Genomic DNA, 27346 nt, shown 5'->3' on the forward strand with positions numbered 1-27346 from the left:
TTTACGTGTACTTTATAATAAATTCACATATGAATAATGACTACCTGTCATTATCACTTGCTCGATTTGCACTAGTAGATGGTTGCTGCGCATTCGTAGGAACTTCTGAAGGAGGGCGATTTGGTTCTTGTGAAGACCCAGGAAAGAATGATTGAAATAGTCTCCATATTCTTGTTAATGGTGAAATCAGCATCCAAAATAGATTGGAAAGGAAACCTGCATTTTTATTTATACTTGCAACAGCCTGAGCCTGTAACAGAAGAAACAGCATAAATTAATTTTTCTTTGTTATTCAAAGGGCACAAAAACTGAAAGCTGATAAGTCATTTTCCATACTGGAGAAACTGGAACACATCTACATATAATTTATGATGTATTTAATTGTGACACTAGAACAAAACTTTGTAATGCTGAAATCCAAACAAACTTAGTTTCTTCATTCAAACTATGTTATCTTTATAGTCATTTACCCTGAATTTTACCTATTAAACAGAATTTATTAAAATAAACATGGAGGGGGGACTACTTTTTTTCTCTTGAGATGTATTAACAGAAAACTTTTTTCCTGTGCATTTACGTCGATAATTCAAATATGTTATATCCCTCCCCCAAATTTTTGGCCGCAATCAATCACACAGGCAAATGGAATAGGGGAGCAGCATTGCAAATATAGTATTATTTCAAGGAAAGCAGTGATGGAAATTATTTTTAAAACAAAATAGAAAATAATTATGAATAAATGGTTTATTAAAGGTTTTAATCCTTAATTAGTTGTATACTGTTGGCAATTTTTCAGCATCAAATATCATGATTCATCATTTTAATTACAGCAAAACATGCAAAGGATAGCTACCTAACAAAACAGTACCTTTGCGAGAGAAGCTGCTTATATTTACGCTACACTTAAAATTAACAGATTGATCAAAATTTTTGTGTCCTCCCGCAAATCAAAAGCTGCTGCAGATGGCATAAACTGGATAAAAATAAATCATTTCAGAACTCTAGTGTACCATGAATGCCATGTAATAAATTCTTAGAGGATAACACAGGAATGGCCAACCAGTCAACTATGAGTATCTACCTATTATATTATTATTTTATATTGTCTCCATTCACGGGTAGATTGAAACAGAGCGGTCAGGAGGAAAGGTAGACCTACTCTCAAAAAAGTTCTGCAATAATAAACCTTTTCATATGTGAAATACTTTGCACATAATAATTACTGAATTTTTCATTGGTTCTACAACTTTAAAAATTAAAATAACAGCATATTTTCAGTGCACCATATGAATGGAAAAAGACGTATGAATTGTCTGCAAACCTTTTGCTTCATAAAAACATTATTATTTCCTGTCTGCACTTCATTTTGCTTCATAAAAACATTATTATTTCCTGCTTCCACATTCATAAAACATTATTTCCTGCTTCATAAAATTATCTTTAAATTCAAATATTGCATCTTTAGGTTTTGGAAAGGGGGTATTGGTTTAAAAATGTTTGAAACTTCTTCCTTCATTTTCAAAATCTCTTCAAAACATTCCCTCTGGATAACCATCATACTTTACAGTGTAAAAGATGTTCATGTTCACTGCCCATTTCTTTACATAAGCGGCGTTCACAAGAGCAGATTCGACCGGTAGCGAAAACCGGTTCTTCCAACATGTCCCATTCACATGGCGAACAAGCATTAACTGCCTCGCCAAATGGAGGTAGAACTTAGTTGAATGTTTCTTCCTCACCTGGAGCAAGGCAAATGGAGAAATATCCCATACTGCACTGCGCGATTGCGCCGTTCACCAATTTAAAAAAACAACATGGCTGACGTGCAACTGACTGCTCGCTGGACTGTCAGCGAAATAATCACGTTGATAGATATCTGGGGATGCGATATAGTCTAAAAAAATTAGATGGAACCGTACGAAATACGGAAATTTGTAAACTAGTATAGACAAGGTTATCTGATGCTGGGTATTCCAAAAATACCGTTCAAATTAAAATTAAAGACGTGCATATAATCTTCAATGAGACAAAGGGACTCGGTATCTTTTGAATGTTTTTATTTATTTTTTTATTTTTATTTATTTATTTTTTTTATTTAAGAACTTTCATCTACTTTTTTTAATATTATTAAATAGTTTTGTAAGACAAGATAATTTTAAGCTGAAAGAAAATTTTTAGCCCAAAGGGACAATTTGCCCTGAAGGACTGTTTATTTTGTTTTGGCATTTTGTGCTGAAAACTAAACGGCGAATCACTTTTCAAACTGTTGCCACCAAATATTATCACCATATTATATTTAAATTAATTAAATAATGAAGAGTCAGCATAAATGTATGTATGTTTCTTGCATTGTGATAAAAAAACAATACCTAGAGCCATCCAATTTCGAATAACATGCATTTCCACCCCAGTACGGGCATCTGGAAGCCCAAATTTGGAATTTGTTTTATTAACTATTTCACATTTTGTAAAACTTTCAGGAATTTTTTTATTAACAAACTCAACGATTTCAAAGTGAGCAATGGCAAAACTTCATGAAAAAAAAAAACACCTTCTTTATCTCCTGCGTGCGAGACTCTGTATCGGAACTTCTAAAGATATGCTCATATCTTTCAAATTTTTTTAATACTTTTTTGGCCAGTAATTTTTTTTAATTTAAATTTTTTGAAGAAAAGTTTAACAATTAAAATGTCATTCTTCTCCCACAGTTTTCAATGTTTTTTCACAAATTTTCTTATTGTTATTGTTAGAGAGTTCTTAATAACTTTAATGATTGATTTTGCAAATAATGAATTAGTTTCTAAGAAAAATAAAAATGGATTTTTATATAAAAACTTTGAAACAAATATCTCCTTCACATTTTCACTTCAAATAAATTTTCTTTTTAGTATTTTTCAAAACACATTCTTGTTTCTATAAAGTATATAATTTTAAATAAGCGGTAAAAATATTAAATAATTTAGTCCAAATCTATAAAAGTTTTACATTAAATAAAGAGATTTATCGAAAAATGCAAATTTAGAAAAAGCACTTTAATAAATATAAACGGCCTAAATCGTCATTAAATCATTTCAAATTTCTTAAAAATGTTATTACTGAATTTCAATACATATATATATAAAATAAAACCTAGTGCTATTCAATTGGTTAATATAAACATAAATTACAAGCTTTTATTTAAAATCTTCGTAAAACAGGTTCAAAACAATTTTAATGCATGAATTAATTATAACATATTTTCTAAAACGTTTATAATCAATATTAAAACATTTATAATTAATGTAAATAATATTAATTTGTCATTTTATTCATTTTTTCAAAAAGCAAAGTTTGAAATTTTAACAGCCAGGAAACATTTTATTTAATACCGTCCAGCAATATACACGATTCTTTCTTTTCTTCTTTTAACCATTTGGTCTCGTATATAAATTGCATTTTAAATTAATTTAGGTGTATTTTAGTTAATATAAGAGTTAAACTCCGATGGCTTTCGATAGCAATAGTAAACAATGCCAAAAAAGATGTGAGTAAACGCTAGAAATCTGCCAATCCGATCCACATTTCTGACATCAATCATTGCTCGAAGTGGCTTACGAATTGAGGGATGGAAAACCGTGCATCTGAACTGGTCCTGAAAGCGAAACTGCTTCATACCCCTGTTTCTCCCTAATACAATTGGTGGCTGCGCGAAAGAACGTTGCATGTGAACGCGGCTATAATGAAGTGAATAACTGGAATTTAAAGGAGATGTTGCATAAAATTTATAAATTTTCTAACCTCTTGCATAGCAATTTGTAAAAGCAAAGGCAATTTTATACAAGGCTTCTGTACGTACGTTGCTATGCAACCATACATATTCTGGTGTCCATGGAATCCTTTATTTTTGAACAAAGCCCTACACAGATCCCTATCATTGCACGAGCACCACCGATGGTAAGTCATGTAAATTTTTTCCAGTCTATGTCAATTTGACTGAATCAGTCAAGTTAAAAATTCTTTCTGCTACTGTTCTTGTTTCCATTAGTTTGAAAAACAGAAATTCTTCACTTGATGTATTCTTCTCACAAAACGCATTAAATTGGCATTGTCCAGTCTGTAATTTCATCAGTTTGAGGGGGGAAAAAATTGCACTGCTTCAAGTGAACTACAACAGTTTCTTCAATATTATCTACTATTTCCACAATTGCTATCTGATTGGAAAGTCACCTATTTATCCCATTTTGCTATTTTATATTACATATATTAGATATGAACATTTTTATTGCATAAATTATTAAATTTTTTGCAACTGTATGGGATATTCATTTTCAATAATTTATTGGAATATTTCATCAGAAGTCATGATTAGATTTTCAGATAAAAACCCCTCAAAAGAATTCGAAGACACAGTTTGTTTGACTATTAATTCTTTCTTACTTATAAAGAATTCTGTCAGCTTGTTATTTTAGTTCGGATGTTTTAATTTTAAGTGCCACTTCAACTTTAAAGGGCTCACACATTTTTTAAAGGGCATTTGATAAAGCCATATAAAAAAATAACACATTATTTCCCAGCACTTTTCAGGAAACCAAATTTTTTATAATCATCAGAATACTGTCAAATCCAGGATGTTTTTATATGTACAATGGGCAGCACCTCATGTGATCATTTGTTAGTGCCATTTTCGGAACTAGTGCTTGGTTGAACATAACTTGACGGTGCATTGCTAATGTCATAGACAAAAATCTTGTCTGAAAATCATTTGATTTTTTATCAGTAATAACCATATGTTTTGTTTGTTTTATTAACCACTTACCCATTGATGATTTGATGTGATAAAATATTATAATGAAAAGCAAATACATACCAAAAAAGTATGCAATATATGAACTTATAATATATTAACTTAATAACTGAGTGTGCAACTAAAGCTATGGTTTATGTCTGCTTTTGTACTCCAATCAAGCCTACATTCAAATACGAACTATACTAAGAAATAAATTAATAAGTTTCAGTATCATGTGCCATCCACGAAGACATCAGATTGGTAAATTTTGAAATCTTTTAGTGGCATAGTTTCATATTAATGTGATACATAAGACGCATAATTTCCTTACTTTTATCTGCAACCCAGCATATTGTATATGTGATCCAGTGCCAGATCATGACCTGGCATTTGAGAAAAGCTGCCTGTCATTTTTTATCAAATAAAAATCAAGCCTTTAGTATTTTATTTGTTTAGTGATGAGTATAACTTAAACATAAATATATCATACATAATATAAACATGATATAAGAATAACATTCTTTGTACACTCAACTATTCAGAATGCAGTATTTTTGAGTCAAGCTTTTACTGTACATAATTCATGTGGAATTCAGAAATGACACATTCCTTTCTACCATACAAGGTTTAATATACTGCAAATAACATCCAGATAATGTAAAATTTTGGGAATAGTATATTCTCTGCATTCTAATTTTTTTTAACAATTAGTACAATTTTCTTTTCTAGTGCTCTTACGAAATCAAATTCAGCTTTAAAAACCATCCACACTCACATGTGTGAGTACAGATGTCTTATCAAGTACAAAATAGATATATATATCAATAAAATATAAACAAAATAATATTAATATAAAATTAAGAAAAAATATCTTTCAACCAATTTTTAATATTTAATGTACTATACTGCAAACGAATAAGAATTCTACTACAATTTTCGATGCATTTTTTAGAGAAAATTATTAAGTTACCTTCAATTTTATTGCAGAAATAATAAAACACTTATTATGAAATAAAAATAAATTAAATAGTTATTAGTAAATTTATTCCCTTTAGGAGCCCTAAGAAGTAACAATGTTAATTCCCCACACCCAGAAGCAATGCAACCCTGGTATATATACTGATATTTTCACAGGCTACATCTCTCAAAAGGTTCCTAGCTGTATCACATTTCTTGCAATTTGTCAATTACAAAAAAGCACACAATAATGATAAATTTGGAAAGATTCAAAATATATTAAGTAATTTGAATAATAAAATTACTAACACTCCAAAAATAGGATACCTATAAAATAATTTTCGATGAAATGTAAATGTAGACTAAGTTTTATACAGTTTATCACAAAATTACTGTTACAAATTGTATTAATCACAAATGAAATGTGTTTTCTTTAAAATAGTTTATATAATATAATGACTAACAAAAACTGTTACTTTTACATGCAACTTTTCAAAATTAAACCCCACCACTAAAAGTTAATTTTCAATGTAACTAGATTTCCACATAGGGAAATTTAATTATTTCATTACTTTGAATGAGAATTAAAACTTAAACAGTGATCCCACCCAAAATATCTTAGCATGCAGAGTATTGTAATTTTACTAACAGGAAGAACAAGAAGCACAGCAGATGGAGCTAACTGCAGATCTCTCAAAGTTTCAGAATAGTTTGATTCTGTGAAATGCCTTCTTGGAAATGTAGTGCACAAAGAAAAATTTGTAAAAGGGGGCCGCACTTCCTGAAAGAAAAAAAAGACATATATGTATTAAATTCCTAAACAATGAAGATCAAAACAGGATACTTATCCATATAGATAATACCATTTCTTCATTATTTTGTAAAACTTTCTAATAGTAATAGTTAAAAGAATCTCTGAGAATAATTAGAAGTCCACATGTTAAATGAAACTTTATGTCCCTTCCTTTCCAAAGCAGTAATTTCAAAGAAACATGGAAATGACTTTAAAAAAAGAAAAAGAAAAGAAAGAAAGAAAGAACATATTTACAAAATGCTTGAAAGAACCCCAACTTTCAGTTACACTTGAAAAAGTCCATTGAAAATTTTCTTTCTTGCTATTTCATTGTCATTATTTACTATTTCATTATTTACTATTCATTATTTACTATTTTTATTGTATACATCACTGAAAAGGAAAAATTACTGTGTCAGATACTAAAGAGGATAAGTTTTAAAATTTATGTTACTTCATTTCAACATTAACTTAACTTTTCTAAAACAATTAAAGTATTAATTAGGTTATAAATTATCATATTTTATAAAATGTCAGACAAGTGAGATAAATTACAATAGCAACAATACTTCTGTTATGTCTACATACATCCAATTATCTACAGTAACATACTACTAACTCAATACCCTGACATACACTGCCTCGATTTAAGTAATTTCACATTTAAATAGCTGTAAGAAATTCTATGAAAAGAAATTTTAGTACAGTTTTACTACTCTTAGAAGAAACTTTTTATTTATTTATTTAATTATTTTTTCTGTTTAACTTGTTGAAATTGAGTTATGCAGCTACTACATATGCTACTATATAATTATGAAGCTACTATATAATTTTTAAACTCATAGTTTTTATTATGAGAAAAACATATAGCTAGGAGGTTGTTGATGAACATTGCTGTAGAAATCCTGAACTCCTACATTCAGGAATTCACAAATCAAAGTCTTCTACAATTTGGGATACAAAGATTTTCAAAGAAACTAAGGAAGCTGAACTTAAGCCTATTGAATAAACTCTCTTTCAAAATTAAAAGAAGTATTAAATCTCAATAAAAAAGCAGATTGCCCAGTCGGTATGGTGGTCAATTGAAGCCACCTGAATTCAAATCACTCACAAAGCTAGACTATTCGTGATTATAGTATTCTGGTGGAATTAGAACATTTAAAATCTATTAATCCTTTTTAGTGGTCATCCAGTCCAAAATGTTTACTTCTCTTAAAAGTTCGAGCAAATCTTAAGTCCTGCTTGTAGAAAACAATAAAAATTTGCTTTTGCACAACATGCATGACTAAAATACAAAATGTCTGCACTGTCAATTTCAATAAACAGTGTCAGTGGCCTCAAAGTCAGAGGTTGTTCATAACCTATGTTTTTTCAAGATATATAATAAAATAATAATAAATAATTCAGTTTATCAGGTGTGAAATAAAATGAAAAAAGAAAAAAAAAGCATGTATTAATTTCTCTAATATGTAATAAGAGCTGTGATGATACAATTCAGACTTAAAACAAAATTAATGCAAGTACAAAGGCAATGCAGTACAAAGAAAGAGAGAGATAACTGGGAAATTTCATTTACAAAACTGCTTTGAAACATTTGACATACAAAATTTCATATCAGCGAATGAAATTATCTTCAAAAAAAAATCTTTTTATACCTAATTAAAACAAAACTAAATAATATGCTGTTTGTAAATAATCATCAGTAAAGTTTTCCTTAAAATAAATCCCTACCATATCTTTCTAATTATGTTCCATGTGTATGCACTATTAGCAATTATGGAATGTGCTAAAATTGAAATTTTAGATTTATTAAAAAATGCTCTTAATACTTCTTTTTCTATTTTACAAGCCAGGAAAGTCTTAAATGTTATTCTTAAGAATCTTTCCCTTTTCATGAATTATGAACAAACCAGTCAAAATGAGGATTCAGTACCTTTAAACTCAGAATCTTAAAAAGAATGAAGAAATGGGTTTTTTATACATATTTACCATATAAATTCAAAATTAATTTTAAAATTATATAAAATGAAAAAATTTTACAGAGATTCATGATTCAATCTACAGGCATATCCAAAATTCTTTACATGCATAAATTATGAATTTCTCAGAAACTGTGAAGTATAACAACACATAAATACAAGGGAAACAATTTAACTGCTTGCCTGATTATCCCGGGTTCGTATATATTGCAGTTAATTATTATCCCGAGAAAACTTGGGCAAAGCAGAATTTGTCAGTATGATTTGTTTTATCACGGTTTCACTCGGCTTGGAGGAAATGAAAGGAAATATTCAGCTTTTATTGGCAATTCACCAAGTTTTGATGGTTTCGCGGTTCTTTTGGCGGGACTGGTCACGTGTTTTCCCTATTGTCTAGTATACATCGGCTTGTGGATTAGTAATGTATAAAAGAATGATAGTTGCATTGAAAAAAGTAAAATAATTGCGATGATGCAAGATAGCGAAAGCGATGATTTTTCAGATAGAGATTATAACCTCAAGGCATTTTCCAGATGTTATTCCTGCTACTGAAAAAAAATCAAATCCAATGAGACAGTGTCCTCTGTGCTCCTGCAAAAGAGATTCCAGAGGTAAGCCAGTAAGAAAAGAGACCAGACACCAGTGTATAGAATGTTAGGTATCACTTTGTGTTGTCCCTTGTTTCAAAAACTCTCATACAACAACTAATATTTAATTTTTTTTTTTATTTGCCTGAGATAACTCGAGATAGTAAACTAATATAAAAACTAAATGCTTTTACACCTGTAAAAAATTAAAAATTCAACTTAAAACCTATATATTTTGTTTTGTTTCGTTTCCTAGTACTTAATAATAAAATAAATAAATGTGATGATTTTTTGCAATTTTTTTCAAAAAAATGTGTAAGGGAAGCGGTTAAGAGCACTGTATATGATATAAAACTGTAGCATGAAACAATAAAAATTTTACAAGAAATATAACTCAGATATTCACTTGTGCAACGTGTTTAATTTACCATGTCTTGATTTGCATATCAGAAACTGTTTGATCACTTTTGATTCCATATTGTTAATTAACTTGCTTTTCACACATTCTCTGCACACACTGATTATATAAATTGGTATTTCATTAAATATTATTATTTTTAGGTACTTAAAGATACTTGGACATAAGCACATTTGTAATAACAATAATAATAAAAAATTTTACCATGCTTGCAGATAAATAACTTCATTAATAAAATAAATTTCATCTAAAATATGTTAACACACTGTCATTTTCATTTATCTACAACAAAAATTATCAATAAATTTCCACTCTGTTGAATTTTTTTAGAATAGAAGTTCTATTTGTATACATCCAAAACTATGGATAAATTACAGATATTCACAAAATTAGTGGTCAGAGATTATCAGAATTATATTTTATTAAAGATGTCTATACATTAACTTTTCATGTAAGCACAGCATCTGTAAATTAATGGAGTTTCATTGCATTGATACCTACTTCTATAACAAACCTTCTTGCTTCTTCAAGCGATGAATCTGCAGGAAAACTGTGAGTAGTAAATGAGCCGTCAGGAAGACGAAACTGAATGCGTGCTTCATTGCTAAAAAAAAATTCAGTTTTTCTTATTTTCTGGTCCTTATTTTAATATTATAATGTAGTCTGTGATTTATAAATATAGAAGTTTAAAAAATAACAGAAATTTGGATGTAATAACCCCCCCCCCCCCCCCACATACACACACAAACACAAAATTTCAGAATATCAAGCTTTTAATTTCATCAAGTATAAAGGGAAAAAATTCCTGAAAAGTCATATAGTATGAGTCATTATGAAGTCATGAAATTAAGCTCATACTTCACTTATATACATAATTATCCTTAGTCATGAAGCTGCAATAAGTGTTTATGCAGAGATGTTATTTTTAATTTCCGGAATTCTGTGATAATGTGGAAGGGGTACCTAATGATATCTAAATTAAATAAAATTGTCTACCTGTTCATTGCGGCACTCCTTGCTGCTCTTTCCTGTTCTTCTCGTATTTTAGCTTGTCTTTCTCTCTCGGCTTGCTCAGCTTCTTTAGTCATTTGATATTTTGCAGCTCGTTCAGCTCTGGAATTCACAAAGTTTTAATAACGATGCAAATAAACAATTTAAACATACAAAAGTTGACAAAATAAAGGAAACCCTCTGAAAAAGATAACTTTGTGTGTATCCCTTATACAATAAAACCCTAAACATAAACAAAAAAACCCACTTTTATGTGTGATTATTTTATGCACATTCTCAAGGTTGTGAAAGTTTTAGTTATAGTTTGTAAAATTTAATATTAAGAGATACTGTGCCTAAAATTTTGATAGCATAATATTCACTAGAAAATATCATCTGCAATGCACAAACAGAAGAAGAAAGTAAAACTTACTGACACAGCCAGAATGATGATAAAAATTATTGTTACATCAAAAACTAGTGAAACAAAAATGACTGCTGAAAACACAAAAAAATTACTAAAAACATCATCTGCAAAGCATAAGTAGGATAAGAAAATAAAATTTACTGACACAGCCAAAATAATGTTAAAATTACTGTTATATTAAAAACTACTGAAACAAAGATGATATGCATCTACAGAACAAAGTTTGACGTAGATAGTACAAAGAGAAACGCATGAGTGAATATTTACAAATGAACTGCTATCTCAAAACCTCTTGTTTCACAAATAAACGTAAAATGTCGGTAACATAAAATACGAAATATTAATCATTTGAAACAAGTAAGAAGCTAATCTTCACACTATTCCTGACTTTAAGTAAGTGCATGTCGAGAATGTCAGATGAAGTTTATAATCCAAACTGCCTGCTTCTTACAGTAAAACACAGTGCTCATTTAGTTATGCTTTGAGCAGTTGCACTGCTGTTTGCAGCAAGTTTAAAATTATCACCTTAGAAAGAAAAATAAATAGCAAAGACTATGTAACTATGTTCAAACATACAGACACTATTTCCTATGGGTGCTTGTATCAAGATAATAATGTCCCGCCCTCAATTCACCAACTACATATTGTTCAATCACGATTTATATACTACAAAGATGAAGTTAAGACATTATTGAACCCCTGCAGACTATGCTTGAAAATGCAGCAAGATTCCATTTTTCACCTGCAGAATCTCTAACAAAATTGGAGCAATTTCTGATAGAAAAATAGAATAATAGTTCTGGATGACAGTCCTACACTACATTAAATCACAGTTCTTCAATTTTTTTAAAAAGAATTTCCATTATTTTGAATATGCATAATACAAATATATATACTAGAAAAGATTTTATGCATTTATTCACTTCTTAATACATCATTAAGAATAGAAATGGCTTTTCTCCCCCCCCCCCTGTGGCCTACACTATTGTAAAGCTGTCTGGCTGATTAGAGATACTGAGTCTGACATGCCTATTTAAGGAAATACTTATATATATAAGTATTAAAAGTGAATAAATGCACAAAAATCTTATCTGACACTGTTCCTTGAAGAAACAAAAGAACATTAAAGTCCTGAAAGCATATATATTGTTTCTTTCTCTAGAGCTGGCATCATTTTCCTGAAAGTAGCTTTCATATGTCTGGAGACATGCTGCTCAAACTAGCAATTTTTAGAAGTCAGATGAATGCCTGTTAACTTGGATCTCACTAGGGGAATTTATTCCTTTTCATTAGTGAGAAACTTTATTTAATTCACATTACCCAACATAAAATCACATGAAATGCAAATCTGCAACTTTCCGAGAGCCATGCAGACAAATATTTGTAAAATTCAGGGACACCAGAATTTTTTTTCACTTATTTTGAATTCACTGACTTTTTGCTGAGCCAATAATACCATCTGTAAATGGTCTGACACTTTCTTAATGTTCACTGAGAAAATATTTTTATAAAGAGACAAGCTTAAGAGTCCTTTTTAGTACCCAAGGTTGTATATATGCCTCAATAACAGGCGGTATTATAATTATATACATTTTGTTATTTTCTCGGAGTGGGCTGTAGAAAAACGATTCAAAAGCTGCAAGTGTGACATGCTTGCCTATGATGCTGAGATTTTTAAAGTTAATTCACAGAGACAGTAGATCAGTACACTTTTCTACGATTTTTAGCCCAAAGGGTGTTAGCCCAGAAGGGTTATTAATTTCGCTTTAGCATTTTGCATTGGTTACCTACAACAGTCTGAATCACTTTTCAAATTATTGCTACAAAATATTAGAGCCCTGCATCATATTTAAAGAAATTAAATGATGAAAAATCTGCATGAATGTATGTATGTTTCTCGCATTGTAAAAAAAAGATCAAATTTTGAAACAAATCAAATTTTGAATAATGTAGCCCTCCACTTGAATACGGGCATCTGGAAGCACAAATTTGGAATTTGCTTTATTATCTATGTAATATTTTGTAAAACTTTAATGAATTTTTGAATAACAAACTCGATGATTTCAAAGCGGTCTATTAACATTAACATTGTGTGTATCTTCAAGCACAGATATTTTGTGCACGAGACTTCTTTACATTTCTTACTAGTATTATGTTGGTAGCGTAGCAATGCAAAGACATTACAATGTATAAAGGTATTTTGTGTCAAATGTGTGCATCACTTTTCAAATCCCATTTTGAATCCTCCCCGGAACAAAATCAGAAAGTTTTCAGATTTTATCCCCCCTTTGTTATCATTTATATATGCCAACTCATTAATACAACTTTCAGCTTCCTGGACTGCACAAAAGAAAACTGTGTAACAGTATTACTTTTATTAGACTGAATCCTGGATTAAACACCTGCCAATCTTTCTGCATTCTAAATTAAATGCATACTGTTTAATAACTAATGGTGGATAGCTAACATCTTATATAAATTAGTCTGAATAGAGAATTACTTATTGTTCAATAGAGGAATATATCATACCTCAATTAGATTAAGAAGTATCATATCACAGGAGATCGATATTGAACTTGGCAATACTTTTTTTATAAAAAAATTATATGACTGTTTTGAATTTTCCATCAGAAGCCACATCAAAAGCCATACCTACTTTAACATAATATTAAGGTTAAACACTTAAAGTTCTAATTAAAAATCTAAAAATATTGATTCCTCCCTCTGATTTTTACTATTTTGTGCATTAAAGAACATTAATGAGTATCGTAAAAAATTCTCCAAAAAAGGCTCCTTGAAAAATTAACAAAATTGCGTGATTCAAATATTTGTAATTATGGCCAATTAAATATACTCCCTCCCCCTCAAAAAGAAGAAATTAAAATGAACTGCATATATATTAAGTGCACTCTGCGCACCTATCTCAAATTACATTTTTATCGATTCTACATCTTTTTTGACAATACAAGAGATAAAATGCATTCCTAAGACGAAATATCATAGTTCATAGTGATATTAGTTATGGTTTCCAATTTTCCAAATGGCCAATAAAAGATTTCAGTATTGGCTGTTAAAAGCTTCAATTCCCAAATCTGAAATTAGAGTCTTATGTAAGCTATCTGCATCATTAGCGTTACATAAAACTCATATGACATGAATTAATTTGGAATGGCACATATTAGAGAGATTTATTATCAGCAATTACTACTTTTAGGACAGAAAGGAGAAACAGCCACATTAAAATGCAGAATTAAGGGACTGTTGCAAAGTAAAGTTACAATTTTGCCTTCATCTTCCATATGCATATACTTTTTGATTCCATATGCCATATACTTTGTGATTCACATCATGACAATGGTTTTACACCAAATTTTGCTCTTTTATGAGATACTACATTCATACTAGACAATCTTTGTAAAACAATAAACATTCATCAATAGACACCAGTTTCTTTGGCAAATGAAAGCTCCAAATTTTAGTGAATAGGTCAAGTTTTGGGTTGTAATTTGTTAGATCAAATTTGTCATTATTAAAAAAAAAAAGCAAATATCACTTTATAGTTTTGAATTGTTTTTCAACCATACAAGTAATAAGAAATCATGCATATAACAATAGATTTTTACCTCCAAGGATGATGGAATTCTAGTTTTCTTATTTACACTCTAAAATTACCAACAGCCAAAAATACTCTTGTTTCATATGAATTTGGGATGTACCAAGAAACAACTGACATATACCATATAATTTGTTTCATCTACAACCATTAATGATTTAAAATTAGGCATTTCTTTTCCTATTTAACATTAAAAAATATTGCTAGAGTTGCAATTAATATTTTCATTCTCAAAAGCAGCATTAATTTTGAAATCACTCACTATATCCTATATTGTCATTATCAAAGCTAAATAACCAGTCTTGATCACTATCCATACTAGGGTAATATATATAACCTAATATGTAACATACAATGTCAAACTAAAATATTATATTAATACATGTATGTTCAAATGGTGATGTGCCAAAGAACATGTACATGTGATTTTTACCAAATGAAAGAAAATATGTGTGTACATGTGACTTTTACCGGCTGAAAGAAAATATGTACTGAACTGGCTTATAAATACATTTAGTTCACGCTTGTCACTTGTACATGAGACCTAAGTTTAAATTTAAATAAAATAACTGAGGTGAAAAGAAAAGTTCCGACTTCTTTCCTTTAAATAGAGTGCATCAAGGGGTTAAAACTGTTTCTGTCTTCACCACATGTATTCAATTCTACACAGATTCACATACATCATATTTCCAAACCAATCTCAAAATTTAGCTACATTAGGCAAAAGACTTTTATTATTTATTTCCTTACATGCATTCAGCTTCCGAGTGTACAAAACAGCAAATCCTAATAAACACTGTGATAACATTATAATAATTACTCAAGAAATTTCATAAAATTTGAATATAAAAACTGCATATTTATGATCTTTATACTAAGATCAGTGATATTTATATTTTGAAAATTTTAAATTTTTTTTTCCGCCATAAAAATTAACAAGAAGCTAGAAACATCTGAATAAGCTGCAAAATAATGCATTTTAAACTCAGCAATTATCTGGTACAGGATATAAGATTTATAATTTCCAGCTATTAAAACAACATGGCTAATTAAAAAATGCCATCATACCTGTCCTGTGCTATCATGGCTTTAACTTTTTCCCTTGCCAATCTTTCTTCCTCCTTTTCCTTAGCTCGATTTTTTGCCCATTCTCTCATTTCAGTGTCCCGTTTTGCCTGCTCTGCTTGCTGCATGGCTTTTCCAATACTCCTTCTTTCTAATTCTTCTTTTTTTTCTTTCTGGAAAATAAAATAAATACAGATAGGTGCATTAAAAAAATTATAAAACATACAAAATCACTAAATACAAAATATGAACTGAAATATTTTTCAAAAATAGAATTTCACAAACTAGTCTTTTATTCTCTAGGATCTGTTCAAATAAACAACAAAAAAAGGTACTTAATGTGCTATTGCTACAATACTGGCACAATTTGGCGTTGTTTTTCAGATGTAAATGTAAAAGTTACTTTATGCAAGTTGGTGTTTTTCGTGCTTTCCTTTTTAGAAAGGTTCCCAAACTATCAATATTTATAGTAAATCTGGTAAACAATATCAACATAGGAAAAGAAAACATATTTTAACAATTTAAAATACAAATTTGAATTATTTAATATGGATTATGTCATACACTAAAAAATAAAACACATTCTTCATTCATTTTTGGGGGGAGGGAGGGCATTATTCTTTTCCTGAAGTACACAGCAATCTGTTTTCACTTAAAAAAAAATCAGAGAATTGCACAGACCTTCATACAACCTTCCGCAATAGCAGCTATCTAGAAAATGCATTGTCTTGTTGTTCACCTCAGAAAAATTTCAGCAAAATTCTGTATTACTGATGAAATTTTACCGTAGTGTCTTTCCTTGCTGGTGAATTTCACAAGCTCATATTTTAAAATTAAGGCAAAAAATATGATTTGTGTATAAAAACCATTGGAACTTGGAATATAACAAAATAGAATGCATATGAAACTGGCGGCGTTGCTTGACTTAAATGATTGTTATGAGCATAATTGCAGGAAGCATGGTTGTGCGCATGATCGCCACAGTTTGCACTTCCTGAAACTTTGGCTACTCCTACTAAGATGGTTGCGATAGCACGTAAGTACACAAAAAACTAGAAATCATTACTTAATTAGAATTTGTAACAATATTAAGTAACATAGATCCTCCTCCAAAGCAACCATCAAATAGCAATAAAAAATCAGCAAATAAAAATAATTACCTCCTTTTCTTCTAATTCTCTGCTTTGTTTCTGTGCTTCTAATAATGCTTTAGCTCTAAAATACATAAATAATAATAATAGTAAAATCAAGACAAATTTCTTAAAAACAGAGCTAGTAACTGAAAAACATTTCTTAAAACCAATATAAAAATATGAATGTTGATTTTTCAGAAATACTGATCACTTTGGCACGCTGACAATAACTTTTTATCATATATAATAAAACTAATTTAAAATTATCACTAAAACATAAACAATCAAAAACATATTTTACTAACTGGCCAACAAACAATTTTTTATCATGAATAATTTATGCAAAGAATGCAAAATTCCCATTTTTCTCCCAATTTAAATGTAATGTCAGATGAAATTTTATAAAAAGTGAAATAAATGTATTTGCATAAAATCCGAACATTTCAAATGCAAACTACAAACTGTACATGTTGTTAATTTTTTTTTTTTTTTTTTTTTTTAATAGAAAATTTAACAGATCACTTCTGCTTGTAGTTTCAATGAAACACATATTGAGGTATACTGCAAAGCAATGAAGAAGCTACAGAAATCTCAACTACTTAGAATTATACATATTGCATGTATTTTCAACAACCTTACTATTTCAGTTAACTTACAGATATTCTGCTTAGTAAGAGCAAATGAATTCTTACTGCAAATGGAAATTTAATTAAACAAACACTAAAATTATTATTGCAATTTTTGGTACATAAATAAATTAACGGAAACATGTTCAAGAACACTTTCAGTAAAAATTATTTACCATAAAGTGGAAGACTTGATCTATTAACAGATATATTATATATCAAATTTATAATAAAAAAAATTAAACTAAATTCAGCATTAAATAAAATTCTAAACAATACAAAAGAATTTCAATCATAATTTGAGAAAGTAATTCATCTAAGCTAACATCTATAAAATACTCTTCATTAAAGGATACCTTACAAAATATTTATTTATATTTAAGACTTTTAATATATTTAAGAATTGTATCAAATAATTAAAAGAAAATGTAAAATCTCACAACTGAAAATGCAAATACTCTAAATATGCAATATTACAGTCATTATGTTGCTTCCATTTATACTTACATGGCTTTTGAACTTCTTACAGATTACAAACAATAAATTCTGTAAGTTTTTCTAGAAATGCCTCAGTGGTTTCAGTGTTGCACTGTGCAACACATGTCTTTGAACAATATGGTGGTAAAAGTTTGAATATTTTGTTCATAATTCCATTCTTGATTTTCCTAGTTTCCAACCCCATCAATAAGTAATTTTTATTTTCTTCCACATTTATTTTTATGTACTTATGTATTTGTCATCTATCTCGTATGCATCTCTTCATTCATATTTTCATCTAGCTACCAACATCCAAAAACTGCCCAAATTCAGTGAATGTATTCAACGACTAATTATATATTCACTGCAAGAAAGTTAAGTGCTCTTTTAAGGCTCAAATAATCTTCTTGAAAGTGCTATTCAAAATTTTGATAAAATAAATTTCAAATAAATTTTATTGCCAACTGATAATGAATAATTCGGTACAGTTATGTTATTGGAACCAGATTCAGATAACGGCAAAGAAATTAGAAATAAAAAAATTCGGTTAGCAAATTAAGATTCATGTGGATGCATGATACTGCTGGTATCATTTAAAATGTCTGAAAACATTTGCATCCTAGGACACTGCCACATAACTCAATAAAATAAGAATCTAATTGGTTACGGTCAGCACTGAGTTGAAGTTTATTTTCGCTATTTTACACTGCCTCATAATCTTTTTAACAGTTTTTGTGTATGACAACTAATATTGGGACTGATAAAATATTTATGGTTAATGCAGAAATGTTCAAATCCAGCTTCTTTTTATTCCTTAGTGTTATACCCTTTCCAAGTCTGAGTATATTATAGTGTCATCAATAATATTTTCTTCAATAACTTTAAACAAAGTTCTGGCAGAGTAGTTAGGCACAGCAACTAAAGAACATTCTTTTGTTTCTTGGCAAATTCCACCACACACTTACTGGAGCATAATGAAATGACCAACATTATTTTTCTGATGCAAAAACAGATTTTGTCAAATTCAACAATATTAACATTGACACCTAACCTGACAATCTAGACCAGCGGTTCTCAACCTTTTGACCTACGCGTACCATCTAAACAAAAATTGAAAACCTTTTAGTAACACCACTACAAAGTACTACTACCACCACCACTCTTGAACAAAGCTCAGATAGCATAAATTTACAAATGTTAGAGGAAAAAACTCAATCAGGATGTTGGGGTTTTAATTTTTGAATTTAATAGTTAAAAATACTTTGCTTCTTTCTTTGCGTACCACCGTTTGAGAATCTTTGATCTAGACATTAATGCATGCCTACAGACTGCCTTTATAACAGTTCCAATCAACAACAGTGCAATGAGTCCTATCAAGTTGATACTAACAAAATTCAACTGAATTTAATTCTAAACACCATGCATAAACAAAACAAAAAAAAAAAAAAATTGTGATTACATAACTGATTCTCAATTCTTCAAACCAGTTTTGAGAACATACTCCATGGAGTATCTCCCCCTTGACAGATCATATCTTTTTACATCTCCATTTTGATGCTCCCTTCGAATTGAAGTAGAGCTTCATTTTATGGTTTTTTTGTGCACTCGCTTTCACAGTGAATAATTTCTCATTCCTAGAGAAATTGTATGGGAGATGCTTGATCTTTAGGTAACTCTCAAATTTTCATATTGATGGTAAATACAATAATAAAAATGTAAGTGACCATTACATCTTTAAAATGTGTATTCTTGTTGCCAATTTTGAAAAGGCATTCTTACTTTTCTTTAAAAAGTAAACATTAGCAACTTCATATGAACCAATTTCGGTGAGTTTAGCAAAACACTGGGTGATGACTCTTTTCTCGATAACAAAACAGTACCAATTTTCATTTATATTCAATATTAAAGTACATTGTTAAGTTAGCCATTTAAAATTTTTCAGTACTTTTTAACATTTTGTAAGAACTATTATTTTATGACATGTATGTCATAAAAGAATAGACATATAATACCCTATAATAGTTCAACTTAACCCTACAATAGCGGAAAATTTCTAAACTGTCATTTATATAAAACAAAAATCTAATGGTTATGTTGAAGTTTTATAACAGCATACAGATCACAATCCTCTTGATATATTTTCATTTAATTCAGCATACTTTCTGATTATCCATACTCTCTTCTAAAAAGCTGGTATTTAATCCTACACCAAACTAATACGCAAAAGCAAGTCATTCTGAAAATGGCAGCACACGAAGAATTCCATAAAAGAGTAAGGAATAAATAAAAATGCAAGAAGCATTCATAATAAAACACATTTTTCAAGAAATTGTTATGTGTTTTCTCCCCCTCTCCCCATGTACACTGCAATCTGTTTTTGCTTAAAAAAAATCACAGAATTGCATAAATTTTGTACTATGCATGTTGTTGTTCTTCCTGTGTACACAGTAACTGGATTTTGTTTTAAAAAGATTCTCAGAAATGAAGAAAATTGGCTCTGTGTATGCTTTTGTTCTTCCCATGTACACAATGATCTGTTTTCACTTAAGATTAGAAAATTACACAAATTTAACACTTCACACAATTCAACCCTTAAAATATGGTCATTTAAAAAGTACAGCTTACCAGAATGTAAATTTTTTCATTCTCTGCTACAGGACAGAATGCCATATTTCTAAAGAAATGCAACCTCCTCTTTTTTACCAGTCAGCAAGCTCAACAGTTCCATTACAATTCCTTAACCCCCCCCCAAAAAAAATTGTACTCAATGCAAAAACAAATTTTAATAAGGAAAAGCCCACAAAATTTGAAGGTGGAAATTGCCTTCAAATTCAAAAAATTGAAGGTGGTAGTGCCTGGCAAAAACCAAGCCTTGCTATTTTTGCCAACTTAACGCACTGCCTTGCGAATGCTTTTCAGGGGGCTGCAGATAATCAGAAAGAACCAATTTTGTTCAGACGATATTCTTTAATACTTTTAATTTTATATTATTTTTAATTTTTTTAAAAATATACTTTCAAAATTAAAATATTTTTTTAAGTTAAGGTTTAATGTTATCTGACGACATAAATTTCACTTTATGAGCTGGCAACAATAAATATATTTTTATTTAAGAAAAGATGTGAAACATTTGTACAACTTTTCACATCCTTTATTTATTTATTTTTTTTTTAATTTAATGATTTTTAAATAGCAATTTTTTCTTTTTTCTGTGGCTCAGAATAAGTCATCATGCAACATAAAAGGCTTGCCCGCACACAAATTTTCAATAAAATGAGGGGAAAATTACACTTCTTAAAATACAAATGTTACAAAAATCTACCAACTTTAATAAATTCTTCTCATTTTTACAAAACTACTCTAGTTTTCCAATCTTACATGCAAAACTAATTTTTCATAAAGATGCTAAAAGTTCAGCCAATCTGGTAATTTGCATCTGAATCACTATTTTAAATGCATAATCTTGACAAACATTTATACTACCATTTGAATCTGTTCTCTTCGTTGCATGAAAAATTCATTTTGTGGAACATAAAATCATTTGTTGCACTCCCAAGTGACTTATCCATGTTATGGCCTCTAAAATCAATTTGTCTCAAAAATTCTAATTTAATGGTTTGCAAATTTTATGATTTTTTAAAAATAAATATAATAATGCTATTACAATATCATTAAAATTACACTATTTTCTTCTATCATGTTTTAAAATGACATTTTGGCAATATCCGAGTATCTTATCTTGATTTTGAATTACTTTATAGCAAAAACAAAAAGCCTGTAATTAATTTTATTTATCAAATTCTCAATTTTTTATGGTAAGTGTTCTTTCCCATATAAATGTTTCAAAATAATTATATTTGTGCATGTTTTTCCAACAGTTTCCTTTACAATACTTTTCTGAATTTTTTTTTAAACATCTTCTGATTTTTATCCTTACAAATACAAAAAATATAAAACAAAATTAATCACATTAACCTAGCTAAATACTGAATAATGTACACAGTAATATATTAAGCAATAACTAAATCATTCATAAATTGAGAAAACTTACCTTTCAACTTTTGCTTGTAATGTTAATTTAGATTCTGCCTCCTATTAAAAATAACAAATAAAATTTTATACAAAATGTACATCACAAAACAAAAAAGTAATATTAAAAAAATGGGGGGGGGGAAACCTTCTAAAATATTTGAATGAGGCTTTAAATTTTTGAAAATGGATTCAGGGAAAAAATTTGTGCATCCATACTCATAAGTAATATTTTCAAAAACTACAACACTTACATGATGCCATTTAAAATTATACCAAGCATTTCAGATGACACGATAGTCATGTAACACACATAAACACGGTAATCGCTTTATCAATCATCGTCTTAAAAGAGCAGGCATTAAATACTCTCTCTAAATCATTTGACTGATAGGTATATGAAAATTTGTTCCTAAACCTGAAAAAACAGTATAAGTTGGATGACTATCAGCTGGAGGATTTGTACATAATGTAATTATGGAAATAATTCTATATAATGTAAAAAATCATTGTTTTCTAACTTTTTTTTCTTATTCCTTTTGCTGTTACTAAAAAAATGAGCCTATTTCATACTCCAGGTCTGCTTAATAGCTCGTCAGCAATGAAAATTACTTCTTTTCTTGTTCATTCCACAGTGATAATTAGCCAGAAATTAATTAATTTCCATTCACTGGTCAGTATAATATCAAAATTCTAACAGACGCATTTACAATCACAAAAAAGCTCCGCAACCACTTTCCATCCACATTCCAAAAATAGCTTCTCAAAGGTTAACCAACTTGAATAATTCAAAGAGGGAAAACCATCAGTCACGGTGAAGGACTTAAGATCATCAGTGACTTTAATATCAATGTACGAAAAAATGCTTGTAATGCACAGATTTTTCACGCTAACCTGTGAAATGCACTTCAATAAATTTCTATAAGCACAAAAAGTTTGTTGTGCATTTTGTACATTTTTGCAATAATTAAACTTTTTTTAATTAAGATTCCTCAATTTTAACTTTTAATTAATTTTCATTCTTACGTAACTTCAAATTTAAGTAAATACCTATGACTATGTTACTTATTTATAGATCATTTACTTAAAGATTGATACGACATGAATTTCTAATTAAATTTTATTTTTTTTAGTATGTACCTTCTGATAACTCTATTTAAGGGACAAACTATCTAGTTTGTTGGGCGTCCTTACTGTAAGTATATTTGGTGGTCGTGTGTGCTTAATGCATGATATAATTAAAGAAAATAAGAGTAGACAATCTCCTATAACAAAAGAATATATTAAGTACTAAATTACAATTTAAATTACATTGCAGAGATCAACACAGAGCTCGGAACACAGTTGTCTTTCGAGAAGTCTGAGTGAGTAATGACGTCCCTTTGCTGCTCCGATTAAGAACTGGATTTTACATGTGGCGCCATCTCATGAATAGAAGTTGAAGTATCTGTCGGAACGCCACAGTACTCCCCCCAAGTACCATCGGTACGTTATAAGTACTTTGGGTTAAATTTAACCTTTCTTCCAGATCTGGTAGTTTTAGGTTGCTCTTTAACAGGATGTAAGCTTTCTTCCGGGAGTGATGTTGATGAGGAAGTTGTTGGATCTTGCATTAGAAATGCTGGTTTGAGACGATCGATTCCAATCACTGATTGTTTGCCATTGCAGATGATGGTGAAATGTTTCGGTGTTCGTTTGACAACTTTGAATGGACCATGATATGAAGGTGTTAAAGGTGGCTTAATTGCATCGTTTCGCACGAATATGTGCGAAGATGTCTCAAGTGCAGGATGTACAAAATAGCTTGGCTGGTTATGCGAAGATGCTGGGGTTGGCGAGATATTGCTCATGGTCTCACGTAAACGTTGAAGGAATGTTGGAGGGTCGATAACTGGAGTAGATTCTGGGTGAAAGAATTCACCTGGCAGACGGAGGGTTGCACCATATAACATTTCAGCACAAGTGCTACCAATGTCTTCTTTGAATGCTGCGCGAAGACCAAGCAAGACTAGGGGTAAGGCTTCTGTCCAGTGTGTGCTACTGTGGCACTTCAGACCTTGTTTGAGAGATCGGTGAAAGCGTTCCACCATCCCATTTCCAGATGGATGGTATGGTGTTGAGCGAATATGGCGAATGCCAAGAAGAGAGGTGAGGGATGCAAACAAGTGACATTGAAATTGTCGGCCTTGGTCAGTAGTGATGGTGGTAGGCATGCCAAATCTTGAAAGCCACTGGGAGATGAATGCTCGAGCTACAGTTTCAGCGGATATATTTTCAATAGGAATGGCTTCAGGCCATCTTGTGTACTGATCAATACAAGTGAGGAGGTAAGTGTAACCATTTGAAGGAGGCAATGGGCCAACCAAGTCTAAGTGCACATGATCAAAGCGTCTTGCTGGAAGGTTAAATTGTTGAATGGGGCTGCGAGTGTGACGGGATACTTTACACCGTTGACATCTAATACATGAACGAGTCCATTCTGTGATGTCTTGATTCATTGCTGACCAGACAAATCTGTCTGCGATCAGCTTTTTGGTGGCACGGATTCCAGGATGTGCCAAATTGTGCAAGGCATTAAACACTTCACGTCTAAAATTGACAGGAATATAGGGACGTATTCTATTGTTCTCTATGTCACAGTAAATTTTAAGCATTGGATCAATGTGGAGCGGTTGTAACTGAAGGGAGGTTTGTGGATTTGAGATTAGGTTCTTGAGTTCCTCATCATGCAATTGAGCTTTTGCAATTTCAGAGAAATCTGGGGTAGTGAGGTTGATATTGTTTACCCGAGACAAGGCATCAGCAACACAATTATCAGTACCAGAGACATATCTGATATCTGTACTAAACTGGGCAATGAAATCCAGATGTCGAAGCTGACGAGGAGAACGTGAGTCAGAGTTTTTTCTAAAAGCGAAGGTTAATGGTCGATGATAAGTGAAAATGATGAAGTAGTGTCCTTCCAAGTTGTGCCGGAAGTATTTAACAGCACAGTACACAGCAAGTAGCTCTCTGTCATATGTGCTGTATTTCCTTTCTGCAGTAGTAAGTTTTCTGGAAAAGAATGCCATTGGGGAAAGTCCTTTAGTGGTATGGGCTTGTAGCACTGCTCCTATGGCCGTGTCAGATGCATCTACCATTATAGAGAGCTGATCACTAGGTGAGTGATAAGAAAGTGTGGCTGCATTTGCCAGATCGTGTTTGCATTGCACGAATGCTGCAGATGCAGATTCAGTCCAAAGGACAGCTCGCTGATCTTTTTTTTTTTTTTTTTGCTATTCTTCAGAAACTCGTGTAGGCAGGCTTGTGTTTTTGCGGCATTTGGCAGAAAGCGTCGGTAGAAATTTAACATTGCTAGAAAACGCTTCAGTTCAGAGATGGTTTTGGGCTGAGGTAGGTCATTGATTGCTTTGACTCTTTCCGGTAAAGGTTTGACTCCATTCTGGGTGATAAGACATCCAAGAAAGGAAACTGAGGGTTGACCAAGTACACATTTGGATGGATTTAGTTTTAATCCACGATCTTTAAGGTGAGTGAAAATCTGACGCAGATGTTGAAAATGTTCTTCCACATCTGTAGATGCAACCAGGATATCATCAAAATATGGGATGCAGAAATCGAGGCAAGACAGTACTTGGTGTATGAAACGCTGAAATGTTTGGCCAGCATTGCGAAGGCCAAATGGCATATATAAGTACTCAAAGAGACCAAATGGTGTAGTCACTGCGGTCTTGGGCACATCTTCAGCATGCACTGGGATCTGATGATATGCTCTGGCAAGATCGAGGGTAGAAAATATGTTTGTTCCATGAAAAAGATGGGTACAGTCTTGGATATGTGGGACTGGATATCTGTCAGGGACTGTGACGGCATTAAGTCGACGATAATCTCCACACGGCCGCCAGTCACCATTAGACTTTTTAACCATGTGAAGTGGACTGGCCCATGGACTTTTAGATGGGCGAATGGTTCCCTGTGCTAGCATGAATTCAAATTCTTTGCGAGCAGCTTTTAGCATCAGCATCTCTGGAGAAAGACGACGAGGCTTGGAAAATACAGGTGGGCCATGTGTTTCAATGTGATGATACACTTCTGGCTGATGAGTATGCTGCCCTGATTTGGATGGGTTTAAAATGTCAGGGAATTCTGCTAATAACCGATGAAACCGTGTGCTGCCCGATACAACACTTATGTTGGTAGGTACGTTCGATATGTGAGAAGCTTGTCCCTGTGATGTCAGCTGAGTTGTAGCATCAATTAAGCAATTATTCTTGACATCCACTAGAAGGTGGAAATGTGTCAAGAAGTCGACACCAATAATTGCTTGAGTTACATCTGCAATAACAAAAGGCCAGTTGAAAGTCCGGCGCAAGTTTAAATCAACTGTCAATAGTTTGGTGCCGTAGGTTGCAATTTGGGTACCATTGGCTGCATACAGTACAAGTTTATTAAGTTGGTGAGCATTTGTTTTAGTTCTCGGGAGCACTGATATGTCAGCTTCAGTATCTACAAGAAAACATAACTGAGTTGAACGATCAGCCAGTACTATTCTGTCGATGTGGCGGACATTCTGTTGGCCAGCAGAAGACCGCCCATTTAGTTTCCCGCTCGTACAAAAGTGCATGGAGGGGCACACTTGCGAGCTTGAGCGCCAAAATTCATAGGATAAAAACATATGCCACTTGTGGGTTCTTTGTACTGCATTCGAGTATTAAGACGAGATGGACTCCTGCTTCGGGCACGAAATTTATTACGGGGGCCCTGATTTGATCGATTGTATCTCCATGAAGCATGAAGACTTGTAGAGAGTTCAGATACTTTTTTGGTCAATTCAGCCACTTGTTGTTCGAGGGATGAACTGGAAGGTCCAGCATTAGCAGCACTGACATAAGCTGGAGTAACAAGTTCATTAATTTTGTCAGCCATTGCTGCTAAACGGGTTAGATCTTCATTGGAAGCAGCAAGAATTATTTGTATGTTATTAGGGAGATGCGAAAGCCATAGTGACTTCAACAAGTCGTCACTAAAATGGCTTCCTGCCAGATCACGCATTCGTGACAGCAAGTATGAAGGTCGCTGATCTCCAAGTTCAAGTCCTTGTAGTAAAGTACATATTTTTGAAGATTCACTTTCTGAATAGATTTCAATGAGCCGCTGTTTCAGTTTGGAGTATTTATCACAATCAGGTGGTTTGAGAATTAAGTCATGCACTGAATTCAGAATATCAGACTCAATTGCTGCAACTACATGGTTGAATTTTGTAGAATCCTCACTAATGCGAGCGATAGAAAATTGTGCTTCGATCTGAGCGAACGACAATGAAGGATTATTTTTCCAGAAAGGCGGTGGCTTCACCGCAACGCGTGTGATTTGTGGCTCTGGTGGAATATCGTCGGGCATACTGATAGATAATTTTCACTTTAATTAATAAACACTTAACAGCACAAATATTGTAGCATGAGGATACACTATTGATATTTTACCATG

General features: G+C 31.4%; 1 protein-coding gene across 3 annotated transcripts in view; it reads right to left on the reverse strand.

Moving 5' to 3' along the window:
• Nucleotides 1–27346, reverse strand: part of LOC118182955 (UBX domain-containing protein 4-like) — an 82770-nt gene that overhangs the window by 5425 nt on the left and 49999 nt on the right. For all 3 annotated transcript variants that reach the window (XM_035352336.2, XM_035352338.2, XM_035352337.2), the window contains exons 7-13: nucleotides 21882–21922; nucleotides 16755–16809; nucleotides 15598–15767; nucleotides 10496–10612; nucleotides 10001–10103; nucleotides 6372–6503; nucleotides 45–250 (exon numbers count right to left, since the gene is read on the reverse strand). In XM_035352336.2, coding sequence (XP_035208227.1) covers nucleotides 45–250; nucleotides 6372–6503; nucleotides 10001–10103; nucleotides 10496–10612; nucleotides 15598–15767; nucleotides 16755–16809; nucleotides 21882–21922 — 824 coding nt within the window. The remainder of the gene's footprint in view (nucleotides 1–44; nucleotides 251–6371; nucleotides 6504–10000; nucleotides 10104–10495; nucleotides 10613–15597; nucleotides 15768–16754; nucleotides 16810–21881; nucleotides 21923–27346) is intronic.

The sequence above is a fragment of the Stegodyphus dumicola genome, chromosome 3 (genome assembly GCF_044657685.1).
Source record: "Stegodyphus dumicola isolate Sdum_Otavi_A_Nest chromosome 3, ASM4465768v1".
Classification (NCBI taxonomy): Eukaryota; Metazoa; Arthropoda; class Arachnida; order Araneae; family Eresidae; genus Stegodyphus; species Stegodyphus dumicola.